Source organism: Lactuca saligna, chromosome 1 (genome assembly GCF_052625555.1).
Source record: "Lactuca saligna cultivar CGN05327 chromosome 1, ASM5262555v1, whole genome shotgun sequence".
In the NCBI taxonomy this organism is placed as follows: domain Eukaryota; kingdom Viridiplantae; phylum Streptophyta; class Magnoliopsida; order Asterales; family Asteraceae; genus Lactuca; species Lactuca saligna.
The window spans coordinates 26,946,268-26,958,488 of record NC_136417.1 but is presented as its reverse complement, the minus strand read 5'-3'; the positions used below and the strand labels follow the sequence as shown (position 1 = coordinate 26,958,488).

At 28.6% G+C, this 12,221-nt stretch overlaps 1 protein-coding gene and 1 long non-coding RNA gene across 3 annotated transcripts; one reads left to right on the top strand and one right to left on the bottom strand.

Annotated features, from left to right (window-relative positions):
- The first annotated feature begins 678 nt into the window (after positions 1-678).
- LOC145029863 (uncharacterized) lies at positions 679-2,745 on the top strand. 2 transcript variants are annotated; one of them, XR_013676582.1, is made up of 3 exons: positions 679-1,462; positions 1,563-1,617; positions 1,715-2,745. It is a non-coding gene; the product is annotated as an uncharacterized LOC145029863 (long non-coding RNA). The 2 variants fall into 2 exon arrangements; XR_013676581.1 differs by having other exon boundaries at positions 679-1,617.
- Positions 2,746-8,720: 5,975 nt separating this feature from the next.
- LOC145029852 (protein FAR1-RELATED SEQUENCE 8-like) lies at positions 8,721-12,221 on the bottom strand. Its single transcript, XM_078978310.1, has 2 exons — positions 12,003-12,221; positions 8,721-11,084 (listed from the first exon to the last, which is right to left on the bottom strand). The coding sequence occupies exon 2, from the start codon at positions 11,065-11,067 to the stop codon at positions 8,905-8,907; it is 2,163 nt and encodes a 720-aa protein (XP_078834436.1). The 5' UTR covers positions 11,068-11,084; positions 12,003-12,221; the 3' UTR covers positions 8,721-8,904.

The following is a 12,221-nucleotide window of genomic DNA, read 5'->3' as shown; positions in this document are numbered from 1 at the left end:
ATATATTTTTTTCTTTTTAAAAAAAAAATAAGGTAAAACTTAATAAATGGTCCATGTGAAAGTGAAATGACAGAATTGCCCTTCATTTAACGGCCAAAAGCTAACGGAGTTAGCGAAAAGTACCAAATGTTAAAAGTTTTGAAATCATAGGGACCATCTTTGAGGTTTTTTGAACTTAAGGACTAAACTTGATATTTTTGGAAACCACAGGGATCATTTTTGAAGTTTTGTCATATATATATATATATATATATATATATATAGTTGAAAATGAAAATTATGAAGATATAAATGTGAAATTTATAAAAAAATTTGAAAGTAAATCATATTAGAACTTGAATTATAAGAGTATTAGACAATTACAATAAATATATGGGATGGCTAAAAAGACATCTTATTGTACCATTTAGACAACTCTAATTAATGTTTGAAATATTTTTATTGGTTGAAATTGCATTGTTTTCCGAAAAAGATGATTAAAAGAAGTTGATTATAGGTTGTTTTTTTTATAAAAATGATTATAGGGTGTTTAAGGGGTGTCTTATTAGCAGCATTATATATATATATATATATATATATATATATATATATATATATATATATATATATATATATATATATATATATATATATATATATATATATATTCTTTTGATGCACCTGATGAAGATAGTAGATAATATGCAGAGTATACAAGTCCTTGCCATGTTTTTCCACAGCTTTCTTGAACTTTTCAATCTACGTACATATGTACTCGAGCACTTCTGATCTATTTCTTGTGCGATGCTATTAGAAAGCTCAAGAAAGCTGTGGGAGGACATGGCGATTTCTGGACTTAATGCTTCAAATTTCATGCTAATCAGTGGATTTGTAGCTAGATACATGATGGAATTTCACTAACCACGTCACAACTCTTTAAATTATCTCTTCAGTTCCTGTAATATTTCCAGAAATGGCGGAAGAAGTGTTGCTCCCGAGATGCTGTATGCTTGTCTGAATGACTATATTTCTGTAAGTTTTTTTTTTTTTTACTAGAGCACACTCAATAACGCTGAGTATGCTTATTTTTCCGAATCTGTTACGTGTTTTATCATGTCGTTGGGAGTTTGAAGACTAATTAGGAACAATGGAGCATCGAATGAGTGGAAGACGGTTGAGACAGCGGAGTGGAACCACCGGCCGAACAAACGGAGCTGACTAAGCGAATTACTAGGGTTTCGAATGAGAATAGTGCTTAGAAGTATAATTCGATCAGATCTATCTCGTCGTTAGATCTGTAAGTTTTAATTGTCTCGGCCATTTTTAATGATAAATTCGATTCATCTCACTAGTGGCGGAGCACCGGAGGACGGTCTAGTAAAAGACGGTTGTAACGGCAGAGCGTAACCACCAGACGAGGCGGAGCTGACTATGGAAATTACTAGGGTTTTGACTTTTGAAGTTGGACTGCGTTTAACATTCTGTAATCAGATCTCTCGTTGCTTGATTTGTTGATTTTGATATTACTTTGAATCATCTCGCTGATTTTTAATGGTATATCTTCATCCGATTCATTATTTTAGTAGGGGCGGACTACGGCGGCTCCGGCAATTCTGCTCGCCACCTGAACGACTAGATGTATTGATTTTGATATTATACTTTCATTATTACTCATTAAAATTCTTTTATAATCACGAATTAATTAACTCGTTTCTCTGAATGCCATTTCTGTAAGCCGAAGTGTTGAAGACTGTGGACCACCATTGATTGATACACTAATGGCAAAATATCAACAATTTAGCATCATCCTGGTTTTAAGCTTATCTTTTAAAATGGTAAACGTGACACTCATTATACCCTTGAATTCCTCCTCTTACTTTTGTTTTTATACAAAAAAAAAAAAAAAAAAAAAGCAGTTTTATGGGGTGTTTGAGATTACTAGTTTATTGTGGTTTAATAATGTTAATAAGAAGTAAAAAGTGTTTAAAAATGTTAAATTGTATCATCTAATTAATTAAGATTTAGGATTTGAACCCTAGACCTTAACTACTAGGTTCCTATTGCCAGACACAGTAAAAAATGTTTACATGTGAAAACTAATTCATCTTTTTACCACTATTTTAATAACGAAAAGAAAAACATATGGATTGTAGTCTCATCTTTGTTTATTCATCACCAACGAGCGACCGTGTCTACCGATTTTCTTTTTACCCATATCTTATGTGATTTAAACAACTTGTATTTTTTACCACATAACTTAATACAAACATTTTTTTCTAGGCTCATAAAAACTAGTAAACATTTTTTTCTAGACTCATATAAACTAAACACACTTTGAAGGAAAAAGCATAAACATCAGGTATGTATAGTTAGAAAAATGTGGTTTGAGAAATTACTATAGAGTATGTGTGATTGTAATGTGTATTGTGTAATTGTGTGTATATATTAGATAATAGATAGGGCCGGGGGAGCCCATATAAGCCAGAAAGCAAGCAGAAGTGGAAGAGGGGAATCACGAGGCGTCAATAAAGATGGGAAGTTTGTAAGTTAAGGGACAGACAGAAGCATAACATGTTATGGAGGGTACTAAGGTACAACCTTAGAATGCACACAAACTTTTACCACAATATACGTCTGCATGCATGTACTTCCACTCAATCCATGTTCTTTCCCACACCACTTTTTAAGGTTGTAAAATATTATATACTTTTTCACTTTATTTTTTATATTTTCATTTATAAATTATTTACAGAGTGAGTTTAACTATGAATGAAATTTAACTATGAAGTTTAACATATATATTATATATAATTCAATATATGTTAACAATGCAAAGTTTAATTTCTTTAAAACATTATTGTTTGAACTTATTTGTCATCAATCAATACAAAATATGTTGTCGTTTTACAAGAGATGGAGACATAGCAATATATGTACAGATACATGCATCCCATAGGAAAAAAACATGTGTGGTGATGTAAATTTAAAGTTGAAAGGGTGTGACTTTTATTCATAATTTTTTGAATTTAAATTTAATTTAAAACCTACATAATGTAAATAAGAAACACATGCTTAATCCACTTGTAACAAATAAAACAACAATAATTTCGGTTAAATATTGACCAAGGGGATTAAAAAATATAAAGAAAATGTTACATAAATCAATAATGTTTGATGAGTTTATATCAATTTTGTATTATTCATTTTATGACTCTAATTTGACACATGAAATGAAATAGAAAAAATATAAAGCAATATAATTAGAAAGTTGATTTGTAAATAAGAGTTATTTGACATACATAAAATTTTATGTTTTAAAAAGGTTGTGCAACATTTTTAAAAAAAAAAAAAAAAGACATGTCATTTGTGTATGACAAAAATTATTTTATTATGTATGAATAAACTCTTATATAATTATGTGTAATTCCTCAATAGTTATACCATGTATTTATGTAAACATATTTTTACTTATATATTATGATGATTATGAGATATCAAATATGATTATTGATTAGACATAAAACGTATAATAACATTTAAAGAGTGCTTTTAATAGATACTAGTTTATAACTTGTGGGAACCAAGTTGCAATATTAATTAAACTTTTATAGTAAAAATTTAAAATTATTAATCAGTTATTTTAAATAAATTATTAATTAAGAGACATTTTTTAGTTATATAATATTATAATCGTTGATTTCAATAAATACGTAAAATTATATCACCTTATAATCTGTATTAACTGTATTTTAATTTTTATTGTAATGATATTAACTTAATGTAATTAGAGTGAAAATTTTAAAATTTAAAATGGAGAATCATTAGGTTGATAACTGATATTAAATTAATTATGAGACCTAATAACGTGACAACAAAAAAATAATAAACATATTTTTTTTATTAGAATAGGAAAGGAAGATATTTATACCTATCCCCTCTTATTTAATCCTTATACTTCTATTTAATTTTTCTATTTTGATTTAATATTCTTAATTTACTTAATTCATATAAAAAAATAAATCATATATTTACTTTTTGTTTATCCATTTATTAATATTTTATTTTATTATCATACATTTCATTCTTAAACATCACAATATCATATTTATTGAACTTATTTCTTAATATCATATTTATCTTTTATAAACCTTCAAAGTAACCTATTTGGCCAAATCTTTTTTACAGTGTTTTTAATAGTTTATAATCATTTTCTATATCTTAAAACTATTATAATAATTAAAAATGTACGCATATATGTCCAAATCTTTTTTACAGTGTTTTTAATAGTATATAATCATCTCCATGAAATGTACGTATTGATTGCTTAATTTTTGTTGTTGAATACTTTCATGTTGTGTGTGTGTGTATATATATATATATATATATATATATATATATATATATATATATATATATATATATATATATTGATGTTTAAAAATAGTATATACAATAATTTAGCAATTTATGAAAGGTAAACATGATATTAAAAAAAATTAAATTAAACAAATATAATATTTTGATTTTTAATAAGGATATATTAGAAATACTCCTTTTCAATTTTATAATCTTTCTTAGAGAATGAGTCGATCTCTTTCATTCCTTTTAATCCATATTCCATCTCTTTCATTCTTTTCAATCCGCATGGCGCATGCTATATTAATATCATATCAGTATTTCTCCCGCCTCTCATTTTGAATCCTCCCACCCATAACCATATAGAAATCCATCTTTCTCAACCTATACATGCTTCGATACTAGTATATGAGCAAAATTTTCAACTAACCAATAGTTTGAACTAAAAACGGTGGACCAAGTTAGTAAACCTGCTAAAGAATGAATATATATATATATATATATATATATATATATATATATATATATATATATATATATATATATTCATTCTTTAGCAGGTTCACTAACTTGGTCCATCGTGTGTATGTGTGTGTGTGTATATATATATATATATATATATATATATATATATATATATATATATATATATATATACTAGTTTATAACTCGTGGGAACCACGGTTATAAAATTAATTAAACTTTAATAGTTAAAATTTAAAATTATTAATAACTTATTTTAAATAAATTATTAATTAAGAGGTTTTTTTAGTTATATAAAATTATAATCATTGATTTAAATAAATATGTAAAATTATATCACTTTATAATTTGTATTAATTTTATTTTAATTTTTATTCTAATGTTGTTAATTTAATTTAATTAGAATGAGAAATTTAAAATTGAAATTTGAAATAGAGAATCAATATGTTGACAAATAGTATGCATCTACCCTAATAAATGAAAATGTTATTGCCACTTGTCATTCACTCATTTATTTGGCCACATGTCATTTTATCATAATTTTGAAATATATTTATTTTCCACTTGTCAATTACTTGATTATTCATTTATACTATATCATTAATTTAGTTTCCATAAATTAAATCTACTATAATAACTATTAATTTCAAATTTCAAATTTAAAATTTGAAATTTCAATTTCAATTTGAAATAAATTTACACTTTAAACATTTGTATTTATCATTTTATAATAATAAATCGTTTAGTACACGAATCTAACAATTAAACACATAATTTTAATTGAATTATTTTTTGCATGTTTTTTTTTCTTCATAATTTTCACTTATTTCATATTTTAAATTCAAAAATACTCTTCATTTAATCGCTCATATTTAACATTATGTTTTAATTAACCCGTATAATATACGGGTTTCACAACTAGTTAATTATAAAACATAATAAGGTGAAACATGGCAAAAGAAAAATAAAATTTGCATTAATTATGAGGCTTAATATGGTGACACATGTCAAAAGGAGATTAAAAACTACTCTTTTATTAGAATATATATATATATATATATATATATATATATATATATATATATGTATATATATATATATATATATATATATGTATGTATATATATATATATATATATATATATATATATATATATATATATATATATGTATGTATCGTCGGTACCTCGCATAAAAATGTCTCACTCGGTATTAGGGTTGTTCACTATTTGGATAAAACCGAATTGTCTAATTGGACAATTTGGATTGGACTATTTGGTTTAGATATTCGGATTTTTGGATTGGTTTTCAACAAAACCGAATTATTATTTTGGATTTTGGATTGGTTTTGGTTTATAAAATAAGAAACGAATAGTCCAAAAAAACCGAATAACAATTTGTTATGTTTTTGTTTTCAATATATCTATAATTATTTATTAATTTTATAATTTTTTTAAATAAGTTCAAATGATTTTACTTGTAAAAGACATTAATATGTACTTTCTGTTAAAAGTTTTTTTATCTATTAAATAATAAACTATAATATTCCTTCTTAATGGTTGTTTGTAAATTTTAAATCATAAGTAAATAACTTGTTTTTGCTTCTTCTGTAAAATAAGATTATGTTATAATTCTATGTCCTTTTAAAATGTTATGGTTTTTGAAAACTGAATTATAAAAACCGATCCAACCGAATTGTAATTGGATCGAATCGGATCGGATTTGAATTTAATTTGGACTATTTGGATCCATATTTTGAAAACCGAAATCCATTTGGATTTACTTAATTGGATCGGATCGAACCGATCCATACAAACGAACACCCCTACTCGGCATTGCTCTATCTCTACCTTTATAAATACGAATATATCATGTTGATCGCTTTATATATCAATTAATTTTAAACCATTATCCAGCCTTCTCATTTACATATTAATATTTTCACATTTTCAAATTTGTTAAAAATATAAAATGATGGATATTACATATAAATATTTTTCACCTTTCTGATTTTTACAATGTTTCATTTTCTTGATTTTTTCTCATACAAATATATTTATCTTTATAAAAATCCCCACAAAATACCCTATTACAAGAAAATGCTGACTTATTTTACTTTCATAAAAAATAACATGTGCTTTTTTTCATACAATCATATATATATATATATATATATATATATATATATATATATATATATATATATATATATATATATATATATATATATATATATATATATATATATATATATATATATATATATATATGACACACGTTCAACATATAATCAAATAATACGACATAACCACATGAAAATGATCAATGTTTATTTCTAAACATGTCATTTTAATGTTTATAAATGAGAATTGCTCATTTTTCATTTGAAGAATAACCAAATTACCCTCCAAGTGCATAGAGATTGTTAAGGTAGTTTGATACGTATAACAGAACATATATAACTAGACCGGACAAAACAATATCATTTGGTATGGTTGAACAAAAGGTTAATGGGACAACAAGTTTGTCAATAAGACTAAAATTTATAAATTTACCATCACCGAAAAAAAGTGGAATAGAACGAAAACTTGTAAATTTACTATCACTGAAAAAACTAGAATAGAACGAAAGCATGCAATGATAATGTTCATTTATATAACTAACAAAAATGATTTCATCTTCTTAAACATAAAGATATAAAGATATGATTGAATTACAAAAAAAAAAAACAAAAAAAAAAAAAAAAACAAAACAAAATTATAATTACAAAAAAAAAAAAAACACTACATTAATCTTCATATATATTTTTAACCTTGCAAAACATTTTAGATTAAAAACACACACACAAAAAAAATTCTAATATGGAAAGCTTATTATAAAACTCGTATAAAAAAATAATTCAACGGTTTTAGAAAAATATATAGTTTTCATTTGCACAAAATTAATATATTTATTCATTCATTAAATTGACTAATAAAATATTATGGTTTATGATATTTAAACACATTATTAGGATAAATATAAGTTTAATTCATACAATGTCTTCAAATAACCGATTTTGTTTACAATATTCCATATTTGGATCATAAAATAATAAATATTATTATATATAAATGTCGATAAAAATATAATCGTTCAAAAAATATAAAAAGAAAAAAAGTGAAGCATCATTAGTTATTTATAAATGAATTTAATCCTTATTTATTATCTAGAATATCTGCATGAAATGTTTTTTTGTCCGTTTATGTTTTTTTAGAGAAGAGGACACATAGATATTTTTACGTTTGTGGTTTTATAAAATAAAACAAAAAGTCATTAAGAAAACGCACAAAAATAGTCCCTACAAAGTTACATAAATGGGCTAAATTTAATTATTTTTCTGAAAAATGAATTAGTCAATCCTTTAAACTTTTAGTTAGACCAAATAATCCTTAAACTACATAAATATTGAACAGTGACTCATTTATTTTTCAAAAATAGTCGTTATATAAATCATAGTTACTGTAAAGGTTGCTACGTAAGAGAAAATTATACTAACCGTCCTATGCAAGAGAATTTCAATTTAAGAAAACGGCCTCTAAAGTAAATATGTATTCCAAAAATGATTCCTATTTAATAGTAAATTTATAGAAATGACCCACTTATTTACTGAATTAATAAACGGCCTCTAGAGGGATCTCTTGTTTGTCGCATCATTCTTATCATTTCTCTAAATATATGTCTAACATAGTGTTGTTGATTTTACTTTCATCTTGATTCTTGGGTTTGAAAGCATTGACAAAATCATCCTTATACAATAAATACATCTTCTTTGGTCGTGGTTTACATGGTTTTCTCTTCAACTCTAGTGTCTTCTTGAAGCATTCCCTATCCACCAGTTCTAAATGGCATAAAAACAAACATACGAAGAAACAGGCGTTACTCTTCCATTATAAATGGCATCATGGCCAAGCCTCAATTGTACAACCATGGCAAAAACATACCTAAAAGGAAGCCTTGCACTCTAAAAAACCACATGAAATTAAGACTAAATATATACACACACATATATACGACATATGCATAGAATAATAAATGCAACTCTCGTTAACTTTGACCACTTTGACCATTCTTATCAGCCACTAACCTAACCTTATTCAATGATTCCTTAAACGATTGCCAAGCAGCCATATAATGTTCTTGTGACGTCATCCCTTCCTCAACCACTTGTAAAGCCCGTTTATGCAACTGCACAAACCACTGAACCGGGTTACCCGTATCCACACTATCCGACCCAAGATCCGGCACATAAACCCGTTTAAAATCTTTCCTCCATCTTGACAAAACATATTGACCCGGTATTTCCTCTATCCCATTATGATTTAAAACCAATAACGCGTGTCGACATAAATAACCCTTAAAATTAAAACAACTACATATGCATCGAACCTCCACTCCTATCTTATCATACATCACCTCCATATTCCTTACCGTGTTCCCCTCCGCACCAGATTCTTGCTCCGTGATCATGTACGTCACGATTGACCCATTCGTGTTGACTTGCGATACGCTAAAACAATTCGACATCATTTCAACTTCAAATTGAAATCGCGAAAATATTTCCTTTGTGTATATTTTCGCGAGCTGTGACTCGTATCTACATATTGTTTTTAATTTTGGGGTGGACTGAGTCGACTCACGATCATCAAACGCTTCCTTTTGGATCTTGTTTTGGATTACTAAATCATGCATCTCGAAAAATTCTTTCAAAGATGTTTCTTGGTGAACGTACCCGTGAAAAAATGGGACGGTTGACTCGGTTGACTCGACCGGTTGAAAAGTCAACATACCTGCGAGGAATGTGTCTTTTAAGTAAACCGGGGCCCACCGTTCTCGATCATCAAACAACATTCGTAGCGTGTCGTTGTCACGGACCGCAAAGCGGTCGATCATATCCTCCCATGCTAATTCAAATTCGTCAACTTTTATCGAATTGTAGATTATGTTACTCAACACCGTTTGAAACAACTCCAAATTTCCAAAGTTTTCGAGAATGGATTCGATGACAAGTGGCAAAAAAAGGCGATGGTGGGCCCGGGGGAAAATTTCGGTGATTACCGTTTGTAAAGTTGTACTTTGGTCGGTGATTATGGTTTGTGGAGGGCGGCCCGCCATACAAGTCAACCATGTGCGTAACAACCAAGTGTATGTTTGTTGACTTTCGTCTGCGAGTAAAGCAAAACCAAGAGGAATGGTTTGACCATGGTGGTTTGCCCCGACAAATACCACAAGAGGGACATTATATTTGTTCTTCAAGCATGTTGTATCAAGGGCAATTACGTCTCCAAAGTAGTTGTAAGAAGCTCTTGCTCTTGAATCGATCCAAAACACGTTTTTTAAAAACCCGTCATCACTAAAATCCATAATGTAAAAGAAATTAGGGTTTATTAACTGAACCCTACAAAAATAATCATGGATTATTTTCGTGTCACCTTTATTTAAATTTAACCTTTTGGCTTTCCCAAATTCGTTATCGAAGTCTCTTTCGTTTGAGCTCCCGTAACATACTGTATCCATGGTTGGTGTTCGATAGAGCTTGATTGTTCGGACTTCCACGTCAGCAATTGGCTCTGATTTTCGTTTTACCGATTCCGCCCTTTTGTGGGACTTTGAGTTTTGGGCTCTTTCGGGGTCAAATAAGTGATTATGTTCGAGTTTGACTTCATCTACCCTCCATCTATTTGATTCGATTAATCTCAATCTTATCATTGCCATACAACCTGTTCTTGTTTCTTTCCTTCTTGTGCTTGCTTCTTTCAAAGTCTTGAACCCTTCACAATTGCAACATAAAACCGCGCCTCGTTTCTCTTTGCTGTTGCGTTTTGTCCATGACGATTTTACCCTTATTCCGAATCCGAGTTCTTTAGCGTAGCAGTTGTAGTACTTGTAAGCGTCTTCATATGACTCGAATTCCATTCCCACGATTGGAGGAATGGAATTGTGCTCGGGTACGTTTTCTTGATCATGGTTGCCATTTTCAAGATCATTTCTTTCAAACTCGAGGATTTGTTCGTTTCCGTTTTCGTGTTCGTTGGTTTCGATGTCGAGGACTAACTCACTTCCGTTTTCAATGTCATCGCCTTCGATTCCAAATAAGGATTCCGTTTCCACATCGTTGTTTCCGATTCCAAAGACTTGATTACTGTCGATGTCAAGATCACCACCATCATCCTCGAGAAGTTCTTCGCTTTTATCAGAATTGTCTTCCATTTCAAATGATAATTAACCTACACAAGAAAAAGTTGGTTGTTTTTATGTATAAACTAAAAACTTTTATATAGCATACAAAAAGGGGTTGTTTACTTGTTTATGTCTTCCCTGTTCAGTAAGTGTGAGTGAATATAATCTAGATCTTTGAAACTAACTTTTAATCCCCCAATTCACTCAGGGTTATATTGTCAGTGTGTTATATGAATTATATAGGATCATTTTAAGTAGAAACAACAGTCAAGAATGAATTAGAAGGTTAAATGTTATGTTAAGAAGCAAAACCACCTGGATCACTTCATTGTCCTATGAAAATTGTAGAACTATCAAGTATCAAGTATCTATTTATAGTTCTTTAATTGGGATCTGTTGTTACTGATGAATAGTTTCATGTCATCTGCAAGAGCTGAATTTACAAAGCGTACAAAGAGCATATCCCTAAAAGTTGACTCATTAACGCTCTCTTACATAATCAAATTCACATTCTAGTTACAGTTGGCCAAAAACAATAGATATTTGCATTTTTTTTCAGCCTATATACTTTCACATCGTAAACACAAAAAAACAAACCAGTGGATGCAAACACAATGTAAATGCATATAATATAGTATGGTCTCAGTTATACTTCCCAAATTTTATCAACGATATACTTAAAGTCGGATTTTTATTGTGGGTGTTTTCGATTGGTAGGTCGCAATCATCAAAATTTGACCTTCATACCGACGAAATCAACAAATATAAATTACGCATCAACAACCAATTAATCAGACAGATTAAGCAGAAATACGAGGGTACTCGCGACCAGAGGTTTATCATCGGTGAGAATGCGAAATTACCAGAGCTAATTGTACATAAGCACTGACGAACTAAATAACTCAAAACATAAAGCCTGATTAAGAGCAGGAAGGCAATAAAAGATGTGAATTGGAGAAACATACTTTATTACGGAGATCTAGGCTCGGCTAAAGGATGTCGCCGGTCGTAGGAAGAAGGGTGCACACGGTGGAACTGGGGGAGAGGTGAGAAAAGTCGTGAGAGTGGTTTGTGTCCAAATCGGATTCTTACTTTTACCCTAACAAACAATCTTCTGCGCTTTCAGGCCCATTTTCAACTAATTAATTAAATAATCAGGTATTAATTTAACTAAAATATTAAAA

Coding starts and splice junctions, on each gene's coding strand:
- LOC145029852 (XM_078978310.1), bottom strand. CDS start 11,067: ATGGAAGACAATTCTGATAAAAGCGAAGAACTTCTCGAGGATGATGGT.